Here is a 22,119-nt window from a genome sequence, read left to right as displayed (position 1 = left end):
TCGGCAAGGCTGTGCTGCTGCCACGCAGAGCGGCGAGCCGTTTTGAGTCACGAGCGCGGCTCAAGGTGCGCGGCGGATGCCTTTTCGCCCTCTCCCTTTTTCAATGTGCTGCTGAGGGAGCGAGCGACCCGACGTGGCGCAACGGCGGCCGAGAGACGGCCGGCGCGGCGCTCAAGGCAAGACGGGAGGAGAAGCGACGACGCCTGTCTACACAGCGCGGGCCGACGTCCTCGGCGAACGCTATGCCGCTGCTCTGCAAGCGGTGCGGGGGCGGACGGGCGCTCTTCTCGCGCCGCCGCGCTCCCGCTTCAAGGGTGTGCGTGACGCGGCTGCCCCCTCCGGCGGGCCGAGCGAAACTTGCGCCTGCGGCGGACAGCTTCGTCCCTTTTCGAAACCCAGCTGGCCAAGAGTATCGCGACGCAAATGCGATCTGCTGTTAGCGGAGCCAACGGAGAACAGAAAGGGTGCGGTCGTAGACGACGGCGCACCTCTTGTATACACCATGCCCTTTAGTCGCTCCGTTTATACAGTGTGTCTCGGTTTACCGCGTGTCCCGGCTAACGTTAGCCTAGCTGTTCAAAGACAGAAAGAAAGAAAAAAAAAGGATTTAAAAATCATGGTGCGAATACGATTATAAGACTTGCGGTGCTCGTTCGTCAGATTTCTCACGACCAAACACCGACGGTCTTAAAATTGTATCTTGCACCGTATATTAACTTTTTTTTTTCTTTCAACAACATGGCTAATGTTAGCTGGGACACGTGGTATGCGCTTCACAGCGGTGCGCCGATGCGACAATGGAAAGAGACGCAGAATCTCAGTGGCGCACTGAAGCACCGTTCAACGTTAGGTGCTGTATATCTAAGGAAAATGCCTTGCCAAGATTGTCCAGCTGGTAACCGAAGGACTGGTGCGTTTAAGAGTAACCATATACTGTGCAGTGCTCGAGGCGGTGATTGAAAGAGTCAGGCAAATGGAAGAGACTTTAATGTTCTGCACCGAGCTCGCTGCATTGTGGAGCAGTCTGATCCAGATACACTCGCCCGAGACGCACAGATGCTGTCCGCGCTAAAGAGTCCAGCGGTCGCGACGAATACGAAAGCGTGAAGCCGCCATGGCTGACATTCCACTGAATCTTAACCCACCAGATGCCTGCAATTTTGCTCCGACTTTTTCAGTTTTCTAACTCACTGTTATGCTATCAAATGTTCAAGGATAATATATTCACTCCTCACTCATATTACGAGCCTTTCATGCACGCATCCTGTCCTACTTCGGCGGTATGTCACGGCCAGGTTAGGCTACTTGTATCGCTGTTGCGAATAAATGCATATGGATGGTGGGAAGAAAGGTATGCACAGACAGAGGCAGCTGCAGTGTGCTATTAACAAAGCTATTCTAATGACCGCAGGATAGTCTGTCTAATGGTTAACCATTACAGTACCTAAAAAACAGGTCGTAAAAGTATAACCAGGTCATATACTCTGCTCAATAATTACCATTCAGAGCGCGTGCCCTTTCTCCGGATCATTACACTGGGAACCGCTGCAAGGTAATTTAAATTTCGTAGTCGCATGCATGCACAACTTGTTTCGTCAGCAGGCGTCTGCGACCTTAGGAGAGGCCCGGAGAAAGTTTCTGGTCTTACTCCTCACACCTCGAGTGATAGGCTCGCACAATATGACAACCAAGGTACCACGGTGAAGTTACAGATACTCGTTTCTACAGAATCTCGATGTAGGATGGATTCTTTCTTTCTTTCTTTCTTTCTTTCTTTCTTTCTTTCTTTCTTTCTTTCTTTCTTTCTTTCTTTCTTTCTTTCTTTCTTCAACTGCACACTCATGTTTATTTGGACATTCAGCGTTGCGTTTTAAAGGCAGCCGTGAACATGAGCCAGTGACGAACTCCACCATTGATGACCCCATCGCAAATAGCGCAGCTAGTGTTTAGTGGTATCATTTTTTCTGAGATTCAAAGGCCAAACTCTGGAGAGCTAGAGAAATAAAAATTTAATGAAAATAAATGGGCAGAGAGGTCGACCTGAGGCATATTCCGTCAGCCAGCGACTCAGCGCTGCAGGGGAGAGGAAACGGTGCAATAAAGAAGAAGAACGGGCAGGTCTGCTCATAGCTTATAAAGTTCAGACCCGCACTTAAAAAAAAAAAGATCAGACGCTAAACTACAGACGTACGTACGTGTATACATGCTCAAAAAAGTACGGAACTCGGCTGCGTATCACTCAAACCAGTAATGAAGGAGCGTGTGACTGCGTAGAAAGAAGAACGGGTGCAGAGGGGATGAAGAAAGCACGTCACACAAGAGTCCCTGTGCAAGTGCTGTTGCAGGCAGAAGCGCAGACAGAGGATTATGTGACATGGCTGCATGCTCTCGCCGTGCAGTGGATCGTCGTATGTTTCCGAGGTCGTTATATCTATAACTACTTCACGGAAACTTCCGAGTAACAGCACAATGGGCTGTTATCAAGCTTTGTTTTGCGCTGCGTTCAAACTTCTACTGTGGTCAATCCGCAAGTATTGAAGTTACTTTAATCACAATTTGAAAGATTGCGCTGAAAATTGAAGAAAGGAAAGACATTTTCATATAACACTCCACTATGGTGGGGCTCATGAATTAAAAACTCGTCAGTATACAAGCACGAACGCCGCAAGCAGGAACATGCCAGCCAGGACTAGCTCTCATGTCTACGATACTTCAAGTTGCCCGTCCGAGAGATCCAATGGACGTGCAGCAGAATAAAAACTTAATACAAAACGTATGATCAGCTTCCTCCAAAGTTTAAAGACGTGACAAAGATAGCATGCGCAATTTAGGTCGCCCTTCTTTATTCTTTTTTTGTGTGTGCCTCAAGAGGCGCTGTTGAAACGTCGTAGTTGATGTTGACGTTGAGTACCTATAGCTTGCCAAAGTTTTGTCGTCTTTCTCTTTCCTTACCACTGCGATGTTCTCCTTCTTCCTCTTTTTTGTCTCAGGATAACTTCCTACATGGTCGCGTGATCATGCCATCAGTTATTTATTACTGTTTCTCTCTCCGCTGCTTTCATCATCATCATCATCATCATCATCATCATCATTATTATTATTATTATTATTATTATTATTATTATTATTATTATTATTATTATTATTATTATTATTATTATTATTATTATTATTATTATTATTATTATTATTGCAAGCAAACGCATGGATCTAACAGTCATTCCCTTTGGGGGCATGCAGTGCAATCAGTGTTGTTTCATAAAATGGAAACGGCTATAGTACCCTTACTTTTCTTCGAGCTGTTTCTCACCCACCAAACTACAACCTAAATGTGAAGTTAAACCTGTCACAGTAACCGAACCAATTTAACAGCTCACACTATACGCCCCCGTACACATCAACCGTGCGCGCAACCCTTATTTTCACCTCGTTATATGTTTCCTCGCCGTTACGGAGCCAAAGGTCTCGCTCACCAAAGCCCGCATACGACGGCTATATAGCTGGCTGCCCGCAAAACCGTTTCGTATGTGTACACCGTCAATCTTCGCGTCATTCGCAATCCTATAAAGACTTCGAGGTTCTCGCGAGCGCGGCACGAAGCAAACGACCGGCGCTGTGTGTGTGTAGGGACCGCGAGACGGGCAAGCGCCAACGGCCACTTTACACAGACCGCTTCACACCACCACGGGCAAGGTGGGCATACCTCGGGAGGGAGCTGCCCATATACTTGACCCGGTTTTTATCGCGCGTCCAATAGCTGTCGTCGCGCTGCGATGCGGTTCTCTATGGCACCATTAATCACCTCGGCCGAAGGGGAGTCGTTAGGGGGAAAGCGAAATGGTCCCCACTAAAATTCATGATCTCTGATCGGCGAGCCAGCTGGGTGTATGTGTGTTGTATTTTCTTTCTTTCTTTTTTGGAGTAGTCAGCTGAACGCGAATGCGCATTAAAGTTATATCTCTGATCAAGATTGTTCCATATAGATTGGAAAGGAGAAAAAAAAGGAAAGGAGGTGGTGAAGAGCACAACATGGTTCTATACTGACATGAAAACTCGCAAACCTGCAGTCTGCCTGCGTTGAAATGAAAGATAGTAACTTCGTACAATCGCTGCTGATTCCGTTACCTTTATATTGAGCAACCACTGTTTTACTGTAGGTGACGCTATGATAGTCACTTGTTTTATTCTTTCTTCTCTCCAACTTATCTTTATGTTACCCTGTGAACCTGATTACGTGGAGTAGTATGCGAGACGTTTTGCTAGGCTAACATCATCCATGCACTCTTATTAAAGTCTCTCTCTCTCTCTCTCTCTCTCTCTCTCTCTCTCTCTCTCTCTCTCTCTCTCTCTCTCTCTCTCTCTATGTCCATCTCATTGTCTCTCTCTGTGGGGTTTACAGCCGTGTGAGTGACTAGATGAGCCATTACATGACAGCGATTTACTCCGACCATGGTTAAACACTCGATACTGGGCTTGCTGCATCCGTCCGTTCTATCCGTTATGCTACCATAGCAGTCGTATCGTCATGCCACTCCACAGCTTCGCTGAACAACAACAACAGTGACGACGACGACGACAAAATGGGAAGGAAACTGACCTTGCTACAAAGCAAGCTATGGCCTCGCTTTATCGGCACCCATCGAAGACCGGCTCAAGTCGGTGACAGCCTTGTCGTAAATTTGGTCATTGTTGCGAATTGCGGGAGGTCGTCGCGGCATGGGAGACGCGACGCATGCGGGTGGCATGCGAAACTGTGTTTGCACGGAGCTGTAGAGTGCCTTCCGCCCTTCCCCATAGCGTTCGCATCGGACTGGCCACGCTGGTCAGCGTCTCGCAGAGGCCTCGTACAAATAAAGAAACAAAGGTACAACACAGTGTGGCAGGTTAGCTGTGGGATGCCGAAGCCGCGACTCACATGTTTGGCCCCCGTTGAGTTTGCTCACACGAGTCGAGCGCATGACGACATTGTGTTTATTTCGACTGCAGTGTTAGTTCTTTCTTTTTTTTTTCTCCCTTCCTTCTCTTCACGAAAGAAGCGGCATATGAGGAAAAGAAAAAGAAAAGGGAAATGGAAAGAAGACAGTGCGGTAGGTCCTAAGCGAAACACTTCTTAGAGGACCTCTCTTTCCCTCTTCTACTAACCTTCGCACTCTTTCTTTATCCACCGAAACTGAAACCCTGCGGTGAAGTCACCCACCGTTTAATAGCCCCCTGGGAAGCTGCATCGATGCTGTGTGCTAGTCAAAGGAGGACGTAAACAGGGAGCCTGCTTTTCGTCAGTGGGTGGGTCTTAGGAATAAAGCGCCCGAAACCACAAAACTGCGCGCCAGGAGGTGGTCACAAATAAAATATAAAATGCCCCGGTGCGCACTTCTTAGATAAAGTGCAACAAAAACGCTTTTCTTGCACCCGGAAAGATGACTACACTATGACTCCCAGTGAGTGCGGGTGTAAGGGTGAGTGCATCTCGAATGCACGACTATAGAAACAGTAAAACAGACGCAGTGGGGCTTTAAAAGACCGAGTAATTGGGAGCGTGCGAAATTTTTGGTTCACATGCGTTTTGCAGGCGCTGCTCCGCTGTCTCAAGCAAACTGAGTACAGACAGACATCGGTTGAGTAACCCAGTGCCTATTTAAGTACCACTCGTTGTCAAAGGGCATGGGTTGTGGTTATCTTGGATGTCTACAACATGGATTTATAAGCAACCGAAATTGGGTGCATGTACGTTGAGAAAGAAAGTGGTACTGTGTACGTATATATAACTTTTCTTTCTCACTCACAAAAACACATGCCCAGCCAAATGAACTTTCAGATAGCGCTGCATGTATCGAACAGCTGCAAAATACACAGCTACACACACACAGCTACACACACACAGCCACACACACACAGCCACACACACACAGCCACACACACACACACAGACACACACACACACAGACACACACACACACACACACACACACACACACACACACACACACACACACACACACACACAGACACACACACACACACACACGGACGCTTCCACTTACCAAAATATCGTCCATAATACCAGTCTTCGACAATAACCAATCTAGGTAACAAGAAAGAAAAAGGGCAAACATTAAGTCATGAGAGTAAAGAAAACTTAACTACCATTTATTTAGACAAAAATATTTGTAAATGGGGGTTTGCACTGATGATTTCGACTCCTATGTGTCCAGGAAGCACAACACGTCAGGTACTTGAAGCGCATGTTCAGAATGTCCCCCTTGTGACACAGCGATCTTCATTAGCTCTTTTTGTCGTAGTTGTTGTTGTTTGTGGTGGTGATGGTGAAGCCGGTTTACGTTTCGCGCCCTACCAGCCTACCATCATTTTTTTACACTTCCGAACTAACGCGCAGAAATCGTCCAACCTTGGCTTTCAGATTGACACAACAGAGGAGGAAAGATGGGGCGACGTGTCCCTCATCTTTCTTTCTTTTCCCTGCCTATGCTCTACTTCCATGCTAACTGAAGTGGCCGGTTCGGAAATACCTATTTCGGACCGACCACTTCGATTCGAAACAATATAACTTCATTTGTGCATAAAATTTCTAACATTTCTAATTTCTCTTGATCCCGTTACACTTAGAGGTTGCACAACTATAAGTCGAAATTTTTCGTAAATATATTCCACTAACCTAACCTACATGGAAAAGTACTTCACGTAAAGTTACAAAATATATCAAACGCCATTCCATATATTTTGTAATTTTACGTGAACACCGCCTTTCCGTGACGTAAGGCCTGTACCACAGGTTATGTAAGACGTGTATCAAAGGTGATGTAATGTGTATATCAAAGGTGACGTACGGCTAATATCGAATGAAGAAAGTCTCCGCGAACTTCATGGCCATGAACTTATCGTCCGCCTCAAGAGAGCACATCGCTCTTAAAGACCTCTTCTTGCGTTGAAATGGCTTTCCCGAAGAGGACCATGCTTGAACATTTATTGAAAGAAAAAATGTGGCTACAAACGTTCCTTCTATATGTCCTTCTCGATGACAGAGGTTGCTTATCTAGAACTACACGTTGAGCGTGCACAGACGTGATATGCGGCGGCGTGACCCAAGATTTCTTACATCGCGTCTTTTTTCACATTATCGACAATCTGCATGGGGACTCTCATAGACGAAAGTGCATTAGTCGTATATATAGGTACGACGTTCTACCGTATGTACGTTCGTTCCTGCCCTCTTTTTTATCTCATTTTTGTTTCATTCAATCTTTCATTTGCGTGTGTGTGCTCGTGCTACCAACCTTGTATCATTCTTGGAGCGGACGGAATATGTCGTGTCGCTCTGCATGTGTGAGTGTTCTTACACTCATTTTTTTCTTTCTTTTTCAGCTCGAATGTGACTTTGTGGACACAATTTCCAAGATGAAAGATTGTGCGCAGCACGAAGACCATCACGGTTGTTGCCTGTTCTCTTCAGACACTTCAGAGCCTTTTCGAATAGCGATGCATGTGTGCCACAAATAAAAAATAATACCTTTTGGGTATTGCTATATACTGCGATCCGAATGAGTGACACGAAAGCAACACAGATAGCCAAAGTGCTCGACTTACTATACATGATCACCAAAATCAAGAAGGGGGTTGACAAATGGTGTAGCACTTGTACTGTGGTATAAAGGTTCTAAATCGGTATAAGGTGCCAGCCTTTCTGAGGCACTCTATCCCTAGCTGTCTATAACCTTTATACCACAGTATACATGATCACGGTACTTCGAGGGCTAAAACGTAGATCTTTGGTAGCAATTATATACCAGATTCCGTGTGTATACACAATATCGCATGGTCAAGCACAGGCGTACGTACGCCTAACGTTACATCGCGATGATGCGCTTACTCTTCACATTAACAGCCAACAGAAAATAAAAATTTAGACCATGCAAAAAGTTTTGTTCCTGTAGATAGCGCATTTATATTGGGCAACCTGCGAGCAAAATATTACGTTTCAAATACGAGCGGATTCGCAAGACCTCTAGCATCAAATCTAGCACGTGCGTGGGAAATCAGCCCGAAGTCACGATCCCCCACAAACAAACACGGCACAGGATCACGTGCACCGCAGTGAACACCAAATTCAGGCTAAAGCCGTTCATGCAGGTCGGTTGTCCTGAAAATATCTGTATATAGCACGGTGCCTTCGTCGCCCTCTGCAGCGATGGCTTCGGGACGAAGAGTCGCCAGGCAGGGCAGGCGGTCGGTTTCGAAACTTCCCCCAAGAAAATGCACATTGATTTTCGATTGCCTGAGCATCACATACAGTATACGAGTCTATAGAAATATATTGAACGTCAATTTCTAATGAGTACACTCAGTCGAAATTTAATTGGCTAACGTTAAGAAAGTGTCAGTTGATCACACTGTACAGGAATTTAATTGATCAAAGTTAAGAAAGCTTCAACTGACTTGTACTCGATGCGCATTTAATTGACTAACATTTGGAAAGTATCAATTGACTCATATTCATACATGTTTAATTAGAGTTAAGACAGACAAATGAGCTTACTCGATACAATTTTAATTGAGCAGTTATATATCACCCTCAATATGTGAAAATCGAAAGGAATTTTACTCACTCGTCGCTAATTCAAAGGCATTCACGATAATGAGGTTTTACATTAAGACCTACTTGCTATGTTTATTAAGGTTGTGCGCTCTTGAGTTGCCTAGGAGATTATACCAAGTCGAGCGCCTCCACAACGAAATCCTCCACAACGAAATAAGCGGTATAACGAAGGAACAATTAGGTCCCACTTCCATTGTGAGCTGTGCGATGCGCGACATTTACAACGAATTGACCTGTATAAAGAATAAATTCGGAGGCCCCAAGCACTTGTATAGAGGCGTCTGACTTATAAACATGCAATCATGCTTTTCTACATACAATCATGCTTTTCTACATACAATCATGCTTTTTCTACATACGTAGAAAAGAGATGCCCCCACTGGCACTATATACATTGTAGATAGAAACACCGTGGCTATATATAAGTTGGCTGAAAGGTGTCGTGTGTATAGGCAGCGTGAGCAATGCTTGTATGCGAATGTGTTTTGCGTATCTTTCCTGTGTAGCAGTTGCTCTGTTGCTTGTTTTCGATGCGTTTGTATCCGAAATGCTATTGAAGAATAGAGCAAATACCGCTGTTTTTCGGAGAATGAAGATGTAGCTCACAGGTTTCTTTTGACTGACTCAGCAGACGTTCATTCGACTTACAAAAAGAGATTTCAAATTAAAACACGTTGTCCAATCTGTTTGGGAAACTCGGTAAGAAAAGGACATAAACATTTTATTTATTTATTTATTTATTTATTTATTTATTTATTTATTTATTTATTTATTTATTTATTTATTTATTTCGAGAAAAATAAATAAAAGTTGAAATAAAGCTCTGTGCAACTTTTTGTATGGGTCCGGGTGTTCCACACGGAGAACGTGATGACTCGTACAACTTATACTCGTTTTTTACCGGCATCTAAAGTTGAAAACCATAAAAATTGTGTTGTAAGTCCACATAACTTACTCACTGCATGCTCTTCAATAAGGCGCAGATTTTATCAATGAAGTTGGCCATGCAAAGAGGTATACGTACAACAGCGCGCAAGGACATGGAAGGTAATAAAACACATACACAAATCTTCACAGAGAAGCACTTGATCACTTCCAGCTCAGGTTTATTAAAGATTACGCACACGTTAGAGCGTCAATTATTTACTGTTTAAGTTATAGCAGGAAGCAGTAATCATCGGCGTTCAGAAGCGTTACATCGGTTGTTGCACGACAAGATGTGAAACGAATGCCATTTTGTTTTTCTCTGTCGTTTTTTGAAATGGAGTGTATCAAATGAAATCTCCAGGCTCCACTTGAAGAAGCTCATTTACTTGATGGGGGCAATCCTTACAGAATGTCCTAATAAAAATTTTGTTTTCTGTATTGACGCTTCCGTGCCTTTTGTACGCTCTCTGTTGAGATGCGCAATTAAATATGAGGGATCGTTTATATAAGGGGAAAGCAAAATTACTCAGCGTTTTTATAGTTTCTCTATAATCGATCGTTCATATGCTCTAACGAAAACAATAAAATTATTATTAAAATTAAAGTTACGTGTCAGAACCAGGTTTTTTTTTACGTGTCAGTGGGTGTCTCCGGATTAGCTTTGACCCCCTGGGGCTCTTCAACGTGCGCCGAAATCTAAGTACACGTGAGAGCCTTTCCATTTCGCCCGCACCGAAAAGCGGCTTCCACGGCCGGAGTCGTACCCGCGTCCTCGAGCTCAGCAACAAAGTGTCATCGCTACAGTGGTGGTTGCTATAGAAACAACGAATGAAATGCTAGGTCGGACGTATATTGTTAGTGATCTTAGTGAGAGTTGTGGTCCGCCAAGACGGGCATCACTCCGAGCGGTCGTCTCTAGACAGGGAGGGGGGGAGGGGGGGGAGGTGGTGGTATAGCTGGTAAGGCCCCTTAAACTTCGAAGTTTAAGGGGATTTAATAGCTGGTCTGCGCTACAGCGGAGCGTCACACTAAGTTAGCTAAGCGAATCGACGCCATCACCCATCACCCAGCCAAGAGCTGCTGGCATGGCGAGGAGCTGAGGTCGGGAGGTTGAAGTTACAGACGCGGGTTTATTTATCTTTTTTTTACGGGAGGCATTGCAACACCGTGGTGCAAATTCAAGTTCAAATTCAAGTTTATTTACCAGACAATATGCTGGTAGGTTCACTGGGCTAAAAGCCATGAAGAAGGCTTGACGGGGCACAGGTGACCGTTACGTGGCAGCGGCTATACAAGCTGCACAGGTAGAGGACTAAGATACGCCGTGACAAAGGCAAAAATGAAAAACATGCAAATTAGAATGCATAATATAACATATTCATAAATCACACAAGTACACTTGAAATACAATGCACATGAAAATGCATATGCAAGTTACAACACATAGTACAACATATTGTTAACTCACACAAATACACTGAAAATGATGCAAAAAAAAATATTAATGCTTTCAATGACTGATTTGCAAGTAGTTTGCAATATATATAGTAGATATTTATAGATATTGAATCTTTTACTAGCAAACAATAGAACAAAAGAAAGAACGTAACTGTTTTTTCACTGCAATTGGTTGTGTTTTCATATGTGTTTAGTGTTGTTGGGACGTTGTATGCCAAAGTTTGATACTTATAAGTTGTACGAAATCGAGGTATAGACCGTTTATGAGTTTTTCTTGCAGGTACCGTAATAACACGACGCTCTACACATGATAAGGCTGTAATAAAGTCCGAGAGTTCTCTGTTTGAAAAGTAGGGTGTGTTCAACAAACGGTATGAGTAAATGTTGTCAACCCGAACTATACTAAACCTTTCAAACGATTTGCAAGTGGTTCCCAGATGTTCAATGTTTCCAACTTATTGAATTATCCTTTTTTGTAGAACAAAGATTTTATTTTTGTTTTTGTGCCCCATATCAACGTACAATAATCTAAATGGACCTCATGGAACGCAAAAATTATCATAAGGACCTCCACGGTGTATTGTCGGAGCACACTACATCATTACGAGAGCACCCTCGAAACACCCAAGAGGTCCCGCTTAAATCTGTCTGCCGATGATGTCATGTCCCTCTAATCAGGTGGTCTGAAGTCGCCGTTGACACCGCCTTAATGGAGAGGGAGTGTAACAACCTGTATACGCATTCGTTCACTGAACACAAAGAACACGTACATCGGGCACACGATGATCAGTGCCCCAAAGACAGGAGACAAAATGAGCCTCGGCTCATTTTGGTGTGCAGGCGATTAGCTGGCTCTAATTGACGGTTGGTTTGCTTGTTTGCTTGGGTTGCTTGTTTTGCAGTAGTTGTACGAGCCTTTATTAGCTGTTCATTTGGGAGCTTCTCGCCCTGTCGTCGTGCATGGTCTGAGGACGAACGTCGCCATATAACTGCCGCTTGACAAACAGTAACTGGATGTTTATTTAACAGAAATAAATATTAAATATTAAAGAACGGAACGAAAGGCAATTACCGCTAACCGCACTGTAACTGTCCAGCGCGGTTGGCTGACACCTGAACAGCGGTCAGCAGACGGGTGGGAGTATAGTGGGGGAGCAAATAACAGGTATATGTGGGATAACAGGCAGGATCGAGAGAGTAGCGGAGGACGTATTTCAGGACGTGGGCGAGTCGCTTGAGTAAATGCTCTTGACCGATTAGCAATCCTGACGGGCCTGAATTATCACTGAAATGCTTATAGTTAGACCCCTTAGCGGTTCCATAACCCCGGCATCGAGTCGTATAAGAGCATTTTACACGCGCTTCCCGATGAAGTACGTTGGCTTTGATTAGGCACGGGTTAAGCCAATGTGCTCAAACGGAAAAGTGGAAGTATTTCTTCGGCTAGTACGATAACTTTTCTTCTACCGGATACTATACAGGGCATAAGATAGGCTGATAATGATGATTGTGATGTCGTTGACGAAGACCATTGAAAATAAAATTACATATTCTAGTCTGCAAGACGAGTTCGCTGTCACTGGTTTACTGTCAAAATACGGAAGCTAATTAACTCGAATTATGAAAATTTGAGACCGAAGAAGTAGCGCGACTGATAAAATTTTCGTGATTAATAAAGATAAGTTTCGAACAAATAAAAACGCAACCAGCTTTCGTTCACTCGTTACGGCATTAGGTGAGAGAATGCAAACCCAACTGTACTACCTCAGACTACAAAACTTTGAGATTTGTAGGATATGCATATTCAACGAATATGAAAACAGCCAGTTAATCTGTTAACTCGAAATCATTAAACCAAACGTGTATTTTATAGCGTCCCTAAAGGTTCTGAAGGACTCAATGAGTGATTTACCCACTTGTATTAATAATTTGTCTATATTTCACCGTTCTTTGCTCGATTATGAAACAAGAGAGACAATACGAGGTGAAGTGAGGTTGCTACAGAAACAAATCATGAAACATGGCGTGCACAAAAAGTTTTTGTGCTCTTTGGAGATTAAAAGTACAAAGATACACGAGACCCACAGTGCCATGCTTCTGTCAACTGCTGATCGCGTAATATAAATATATCCATGATATACACTGAACTACTCCTTATTATATGCAGAACGACTCCTCCGATATAAACGATTCCTTCGTACACAGAATGCCCCCTTGTTTGTCTACAGGTATATCCGGCTCGGAAGCCCAAGTGGGAATTTTATGAGAACTTCTGACCCACATGCACGAATAATCTTCCCCTCCGTTCCTCGTCCTGGCAGCATTTACTTCAACGATTTTTTTCAACGATTTCAACGATTTTTCAACGATTGGTTTATGCCGAAGTACATAAAATACTCTGCACAAATGTTCCCTTTCCCAACACAATATTGAACTTCCCACGTGCAAACACTATATATAGGCGAGCAAGTAACGTCAACTCAAGTCTTCTTTTAAATAAATGTATGCCTATATATGTAAGGTGATATTGGCGTCTCACGTATTAGCTGGCTGCTCCTCCGCTCTTGCGTGCAATAAAAAGAGGAACACCCTGCGAAGAACAATCCCATAGCGATTCAACGCGAACAGTTCAGAACTATACTGACACATTAGCCATAAGATTACAAGATATCGAACACGAGATCAATGCAGCCCGTGTAATTGCAGCAATGTTTACGGTTAACGATTACTGTATGGAGTTCTTTGGCACGATAACTTAGAACGTTGCGCCTGTGGTCATAAAGGTCACCAGAAATTTTGACCTTGCATGCATGTAAATGCTCTACAGTTTTCCAACCACATGTCATAACTCGTCCTCAATTAATTGTTGTTCGCTTATTTTTATTGTTTTTACTCATTGAGCAAACATTTGCGTGATTGTCTGTAATTAGCGTAATTTTCTGTATTGGACCATGCAAGTACTAGCCCCACGTGATGCTTTTGGTCCAATTATTTTGTAGTTATTTCAGAAGTTGTATAAATAAAGTTCATTTTAAGTTTATTGCTTTAAAGGCTGAGATGAACGATACCGTATAGACTCCAAATAAATGAATGCGACTATAATAACGCACACGTGCGAATTTTGTAAGAAGTTGCGCTTTGCGAGGACTGTTTACGGGCTGACAACGTTACTAGAAAGAAATTTTAGCAAAAGAGCAGCAGCCTAAATTTTATGCCATTTGTGAAACGAATTAATAACGATTTGATGCAAATGCGGTGGCACAATGTAAAAGAGTTCCCACACAATGGTCACCACGTGATTCACTGTAAGAAAATGAAGCAGCGATGATGATGTATTGCCGAGAGAAACGCATGTGTAAGCCGACAGCACTGCTTCCTCTAATATATCTCGATGCAGTCGGATTAGTTGACCGAGGCTCGGACATGACGTGGCATAGGTTGGGTCAAACTGTCTGTACCAGCCTGGCACATATTGTGACACGTGGACATGCTGTTACACACGGACATACTGTGAACATGTAACTTTATAGCTGTTACAGCTATAGTGCCAATCGTTCAGCCTCACGTGCCTTCGATATCATTTCTTTCTCCCTGATCAAGGAGCAAAATTACCACTTGTACGTTATTGTCTCAGTGGTTTGATGCCCTTAGATGGTTAAAAGATTAAAAAAAAAATCTGAACCATGGTTACAGACAAGGTGTGTGAGCGCTTAATTGGTTTGATGCCGCGATATTGGAAAGGGAGTCAAAAGAAAGCTATACGGACAGCTATAAACGTTCCTACAGACCAATATTCACAGAGAGAGCGAGCAAAGAGAGAGACAGACGACCAGCCGCAGTGCTTATGTGGCCTGTGCCTCAAGTGCCACTTATCGCAGCGTTTCATGCTTGTTTTCTCGAAAAGACCGACCCCTAACTACACTCGCGCGAATCTCTCAAGGCAGGCCGTTTGCCCATTTCCCCCCAAGGGGCACGCGCGTCAGCACACCGCATACCGCCTGCCTTCTCCGAAGGACGCAGCGCTGATTTCCAACCGCCCACGCACCAGAGATCACGAACAGCGGCTCGTTCATTCCCGTTACTTAGCTCTTGCGCAGCGGCGCAGACGGCGCGGGCAGTGAGAGTGCAATGACAGAAGCAATTGCCCACTGCCACACAGCCAAGCCAGGAGCGCCGACCCACGACCCTTCAAGAAGCACTCCGTGCCCGTACAACCACTCCTCCCCGCCACCCCCAAACCCCACCGCTGCCAGCGCTCTTCTCCTTCCCCTCGTTGGATCTTTGCTTTCGACGAGCACGCAGTATCACGCATGCCTTCTTCTCGTCACCGGCAAAACACCAAGGAGCGACGCTCGACGGCGGCGTCGTGATCGCGCGCAGCCATTGGGTGTGCCGTCGGCCTCCCTCGACGGAGCGCGAGCCGCCATTGGCTGCCAACCGGAAGCCGGGGCTACCAATCGGGCGCCACGACGGGAGCCTCCGGGAGGAGGGCCCGCTCGAATTACTTCCCAGCGCGGCCACTGGCCCGCCGGCGGCGCTGGCTACCTCGCCTTCTTTCCTGCCCCCCCCTCCGCTCCGACTCCTACAAGCCCTTGCTCCTTGGAAGGTGGCGGGGGGACGGCGGCGACGGCAACAGCAGCAGCAGAAGCCGGCGGCCTCCCCTCCCCGGCGGCCTCCCGAAAGCCAACAGGCCGGCCTTTTGTGCAGCGCGTCGGCAGCGAACGCGGCGGCGGTGGTGGTGCCCCCCCCCTCTCGCTACCCCGCGCCGCCCGGCCTCCAGCCTGCCCCCGATACAGAAGCAACCACTCCGGCGCTTTACGCCGCGGACCGCCGCCACGGTGCGCACACACCGCACACGCCCGAACGGCCCCGCTGTTGCGACCGAGGCTTTCGACCCCCACCGCCACCCCTCTTCCACCCCCCCCCTCCGTCGTGCACCACCGGTGGCGGTGGTGGGGGGCCCCCGCAGACAGGCTTCTCCAGTGCGCCACCGAAGGACACAGTGCCGAACCCCCGAGTCGGCCGGTGTAGCCGCTGCCTGCCGCCGCCACTCGTTGAATGCGCCGGCTACCGCGGCAAGGGGAATACCCGGCGAGGCCCGTGCGCCCAGTGGTCGCCCTCGTCTTCGCTCGGGCTCCTGACGACGCCGCCGTCGACGCAGCCGCTTGGTGAGTGTAAGCACGTGCACAGCGCTTCTGCGTACCCAGCGCGCGCACCGGTGCCTGCTAAGTATTGCACACTGACATTTAATACGAGATTAATCGCTCGTCGCCCTTTGCCTCCCCAATCGTGTTTTCATTCATAGCACTTACCCGCAACGGCCCTCGCTTTGGGAGCGCGTAGAACCGTGCATTATGGGGACGAAGCTTCGGACTTCACTCTGCTAGATTGGACTGCATATGTTACAGAAAGCTTCAGTCTAACACGGGACATGCAAGTTGACTCTAACCATCGTGAGCTGTTCCCGAGGCGAAGTCCGTGCACAGTTCCTGTAGCCACGACAGCAACAATGCATTATGCTCTAGCGTATAGAGATGAGGACCTGTTGCGATATTATGGTTATATAGAACGAGCTAATGTGTTACGAATTTTCGACAATGGCACAATTCTCAGACGCGAAGCATCCAACGTCGGCACATGTGTTTCCACTTGAAGAGCATCCGAGGACTTCTTGAAATACTTCGACAAGTCATGTTTTTATGTGTATGTATCTAGCATTCGTAAATGGGGGGCTCGCATTCTTTTTCTCGGCGTGTCAGATTATCGCCTTGTATAAGAAATGCTGACTCATTTGTACCCTTGCGTTTACTCTGCTATAGCACCTGTAAGCGAAACAACCCTTGTCAACACCCACAGAGAACACAAAGTCGCATATGCTGCTTTTCAGTTATGCTTGCACATGTCTACCGAAGCAGTTTCTATATGTAGCAATGAATGTGCAAGAACCGCATACCTACCCCTCCCCCCCTCTCTTTTTTTCCCCTCTCGGCTCCTTAAGGCTCGGGAGTGATCATATCTATTCACTGCAGTCACATGCATGTGGTCAAAGGAAGGAAAAAGCAGCTCGGGAACCTCTTATTCACCTGACAGGTGTGGGCTTATGGGTCAAACATGTTCAGGAAAAAAACCTCTTCATAAACGGCAAGGTAGCTTTCCTGTGAAGCTCTATGCTCAAAACATGGCAGACAGCACATTGGCTGTCGAATGTGTGCTGTGCAAGGTTAATTTCCTCCTTCATTATTATTGTCATTATTATTATTATCATTATTATTATTTGCTGTTTTCTCATAGGGACTCATATGAAGACACATAATTGCTTTGCATGCATTGAGCGAGGTTTTCCTGATGAGCGTCTGGCCATGTTTTGTAGGCTGTTATGCGATAAATTATTCGGCAATGCGTGCAGATGGCTCCAGCACGACATACTTAATATTTCTGCGTAAAAGAAAGTAAATGCGGCAGCACTAGAAATATTTATTTGGCTATCATTGATAAGAGCACATACTTAAATTATATCAAAAATAGTCTTGCATAAAGGCAAGAAGTATCTCTACATAATTTTATTAAACTCTCGAGTGATTACTTTAACCTTATTAGGGCAACGTTCGACTTGGTAATCACCTCCATCAAAACTATACGTGTCTCTATTTCAGAGCTCGAATGGATTACACGCAACAGTTGAAGAACGTAATTTCCCCATGCATCTGAATATAACGCGGGCTGTTCTGGGAATTGGACGGTTGTAACCATACAAAAGCTTCTTCTCTTTTTGTGTGTGTGTGTGACCTTGAGGACACTCCCGTACTTCAGTCTTCGGACTCCATTCATGCAATTGTTAAAAGCCTTCTTATGGCCCGATTTGTATTAACGTATCAACAATGTAAGAGTGTATGCATCACAATATTCACTTTAGCTTCAAGAGTACTACAACATGCACGCCGCGTAGAGCAAGCATTACACACATTTCAAAGTTTTGGCCACTCACATTAACTCTTGTATCTTTACAGGCGACAAAGTCTGGAACCGAAAACATTACTCTCATCGCCTATAGAGACAATGGGATGCGATCTCATACAAAAATAATAATGAAAGAGGCTTTCGAAACTTAACATTTGGAAAGCCTATATAAGCTTTTATGCTAAGGCAGACTTGTGAAAAACACCGCTTGCGTGTAACTGCTTTGTCTATCACGAACCATCAAACGAGGAGGAGCAGATGTTCACAAATGAGGTGATGTTGCGTGTGTAGTTTCTTTAGAAATCCGTTCACATATTGCTCAAGTCGTAGGCTTAGATGTTCACCGTTAAATCGTTGTCTATTAAGAGCGCATCCAAAACTTAGTTCGCCTTCTAAAGTGAAAGAAAGAAGTTTTATGAATTTTTTGAAATCGCCTGTTGCAGATTATATAATTTTGGTCCTTGAGATGGATTGTTCAGAGAGATGGACATTATTCGCACACGAAAGCGATACATATATGCAACTAATTAACAAACCGTCAATAATTAACTTCGTAATTAATTACTTTAAGGCGCATTGCAATTTACTAATGGTAGCCAGTGAGTTTGTCAGGCGCGTCTGGAATGAACTTCAAGAATGACACCACTTTGGAGATACGCGCCTTCGAACTCACTGTTGGTCGACTTACTTTTTTAACAAGACACTCTTTTTTACTCATTGAAGCACAAATGTAGCTGGAACGTATTTTAGAATGTCCACGTATTTCATCCCACGTTTTGGGAAATAATGACTCGAAAGTGGTGACATCCTGGACATCACGTTAAGTGGATCCGTTTTACAACCTTGCCGGCCACAATTCTCACACTACTATATGTGCAGTAAATTAATTAACTGAGAAGTTAATTAGTCACTTTCTGTTAATTAGTTGAATATTTGTTTCAATTTCTCGTGCTTGTAATGTCCGCCGTTTCGAATGATTCAGCTCAAGGAGAAGAATTATGCTATGTGCCAAAGGCAATTTTTTGAAATTCTGTAAAACGTAAAAATGTTTATCCTGTATAAAGAAAACCTGCAAATGTGAACAAGCATGAATGTACGCAGTTTCACTAGATGGTATAAGTACGCAGAACATAGGCCATACGCAGCCGTCTTGTTAATGGGAAAAATAACAATGACAGCACCAGAAAAGGGGTGAATAAGGATATACTATAACATGTGCATTGCAGGCAACGTTTTGTATAACATTATGCGACAGTACACCAGCCATATGTCAAGATTTCTGCATGTGAGCCTTGTAGTACCGCGTCCTGGCCTGTGTTAGCTCCAGGCATGCAGGATATATCTGTTACCAAAGTTGCGCCTAAAAGGACCTGCGCGAGACACGAAAGCTTGCTCGATCGCCTATAACGAATATTCCTTTGTCGTGGGTACGTTTTTTCGAGGTATAACAGGAAAATATGCACGAGGAAGATTTCAAGTAAACTGGAAAACCAATATGTCATAATTCACGCAACAGTGCTTCTGCTGCTCTGTAAGTCTGTCAAACTTACGGTTAGAATAAGAGAAATGTTTAAAAAAGAGAGAAAATAAATAAGGCGACAAGAGAGTAGTGAGGCTCGGAAGAAAAGTATGACGAAGGAAAGGAGCTTGATGCGCACAGCACCCCGGATACGAGCTCTGCATCCTTATGTTATAGTTTCGGTTTATCGCATATCTTGGCGCAGCCGGCAGGATCAGACGAAATATTTCGAAATAAGTGTGCACGTCAGTAAGGTAGGAAAGAAATTTTTTTTTCAGATGGGGGTTCGCATTTGACAGAGGGTATAGAGGAGGGGGGGGGGGGCAGGAGGGTGTTGTTGCACGTAGCTATTTGCGTAGCCAGAGAGAGAGACAGATGGCGGGGGAGGGGGGCATGCGCCCGTTGTCACCTCCCGCCTCTCCCTCCCATCCCTGTGTGAGCCCTGGTGCATGCTGCATCGCGCTTCTCAGTTCAGCAGACAGAGAGGCACGTCTCTCTGCATAACCCTTTTCAAGTATAGCGACCGTTCGGGTCACAGTTCGGATGGCTCAAAATAAATAACAAAATTCCGTGGTTTCGCGTTTTGCTACACAACAGACACCGAAGCAGACAGGAGAGCTCTGGATTAATTTCGGTCACCTGGGGTTGTTTAATGCGTGCCCAAATAGGGTATATATACACGAGCTTAATTCTTTTGCATTCCACCGCAATACGAATGGCGGCATGCTGAGGTCGGAAGTCGAACCCGCGACATCGTTTCTCCGTTGCCGGACGGCCATAAGCTGTGCGTCAAGCAACCGCGGCGGGCTTGTTCGCTTGTCAAGTGCGATACCTGAGCGCGGCAGGGTGAAGACTGAGAGGGAGAAGAACAACAGAAGCGCTGACTAGACATACAACGTGGCACTTGTGTTGTTTTTCTCATCCCCTCAGTTTTCGTATCTTGCCGCACTGTATCGAACTTCAGAAGCCATGCATGCAACGTTCTAGTTCTTTCCAATCTTGTGAAACTTGTTTCCTCGACTAAAAAAAAAAATATTTTTTTTGAATTACAATTATACGAAAAGAAGTAACAGTTAACATTATATATAAGGCAACCAAATCTCTTTTATCTTTCTTCCAGTAATATGAATAAAATAAAGGGTGAGGCGATGAACAATTACCTCGTTTGAGCATAACAAAAAGAGAACACAGTTTCGTATACTGAACCTGTCATTGAAGAGAACAGAAGTCTTACTGTATAGACTTTTAAAACGCGTGCGGCTTTCGATTTATCCTCTGGATTACCACCGCCACTTTGCGCAATCATAGTGTGAGTGTGTACCATTGCGTGAATTGCTCTTGAAAGAGCAATAAGGGAAAGGAATGGTCGGTCGAGACAAGCGAAATTTTTCCTTTATGTATTGCTCGAAGTCGCGGGTGTATACTGCCAACGCTTTCAGACGAAACGAAACCATAGGGGCGCTATGGTGGTGGAGCTTTGTAGAGTTCGATATCCAATGTTGAGTTGAATAGAAGAAATATGTTGTTACGGGGGTAGCGTACATTTACAAACTACAATTACCTGCAAGACTACAAAAACAAGCATACCACGACGGATGCGAGGCTTTACCGTTCCCTGTCGTCGTCGTCTGACCGAGCAGCATAATACCAGCCCCTTCACTACCTGGCGGCGCTAAACTGAAAGCGCCTAAGAGGATTTTTTTCCTTATTATGTTGGTCATAAACAATAGTTATCGTCACGACCGGCTTCACTGTGCTGAAAAAATCGCGATCGACGTATAGGCGTATTGGTTTATTTAATGTTCGCGGCCTTATCACGGGTTAATACTAATTTCCACGACAAAGAACGGGTCCCAATCGTACATCCTAAATAATATATGATATGCGTGCCTGAACAGTTACCAATATAAAGCACGTAAACTATATGTGTACAGGGGACCTAGCGTATACAACCCACGTAGATAAATCCTCCACCTTCTTAAACCATTCCACTTTCTTTCTTTCTTAAGAGCTGTTTTTGATTGAAGTGCCATATCATTGCTCTGTTTCGCAAATATACATACGCGCAGTTCGCACCATTGACTGTCCTCCCAGGCGTCACAGCATGTCCTTGAAATCCTTCAGCGAAACGCACAGCCAATCATGGCGTTCAAAACGTGCTCTACAATACATCTTCGGTGTTCCCCCCCTCCCGACAAACACGTCGACCTGACGGGATTATATAGACATCACGCGGCTGTTAAATGCTCATCCGCGAAACAAAGCCAAAAGGACATTAAACGTGCAGTGAAGCGTGCCAGACAGGGCGGAATCCAACTATACATCGAACTCCTCTAATACCACGGGACGAAATAATATATACGTTCGATCGACGGATCCGATCTCGCCCCGGTGGGCCCGTGCGGAAGAGAGCAGCCAGGAGGCGCCCGCGGAGTCCTTATCGGGAGGCGCGGGGAGTCCCAAATCGGCGCCTTATCAGAGCCGGTGGTCGCGCGCGGTGGTCCCGACTGGAATCGAGGACCGACCTTCACGTTCTTCTTCTTCTTCTTCTTTGTGTGTTGTGTGTCTGGAAAGAAATGGCGAAGCGTGGAGAGACGGGGGGGAAGGAGGTCGCTTGTATAGTGTAAAGCAGGAGGAGGAAGAAGGC

At 45.3% G+C, this 22,119-nt stretch overlaps 2 protein-coding genes across 2 annotated transcripts in view; one reads left to right on the top strand and one right to left on the bottom strand.

Moving 5' to 3' along the window:
• Positions 1-18,005, bottom strand: part of LOC139060066 (enoyl-[acyl-carrier-protein] reductase, mitochondrial-like) — a 437,551-nt gene extending 419,546 nt beyond the window's left edge. The window contains exons 1-3 of the mRNA XM_070538852.1: positions 17,982-18,005; positions 13,536-13,586; positions 6,042-6,082 (exon numbers count right to left, since the gene is read on the bottom strand). Of these exons, the coding sequence (XP_070394953.1) occupies positions 6,042-6,082; positions 13,536-13,586; positions 17,982-17,983 (94 nt within the window). The 5' untranslated portion in view covers positions 17,984-18,005. The remainder of the gene's footprint in view (positions 1-6,041; positions 6,083-13,535; positions 13,587-17,981) is intronic.
• The window catches only part of LOC139060064 (protein bowel-like), a 170,650-nt gene continuing 164,112 nt past the window's right edge, over positions 15,582-22,119 (top strand). Inside the window, exon 1 of the mRNA XM_070538849.1 lies at positions 15,582-16,164. The gene's annotated coding sequence lies outside the window, so the exon portion shown is untranslated. The remainder of the gene's footprint in view (positions 16,165-22,119) is intronic.

This window comes from Dermacentor albipictus, chromosome 5 (assembly GCF_038994185.2).
Source record: "Dermacentor albipictus isolate Rhodes 1998 colony chromosome 5, USDA_Dalb.pri_finalv2, whole genome shotgun sequence".
NCBI lineage: Eukaryota > Metazoa > Arthropoda > Arachnida > Ixodida > Ixodidae > Dermacentor > Dermacentor albipictus.
Note: the sequence above shows the minus strand (reverse complement) of the source record. Positions and strands in the feature narration are given on the sequence as shown.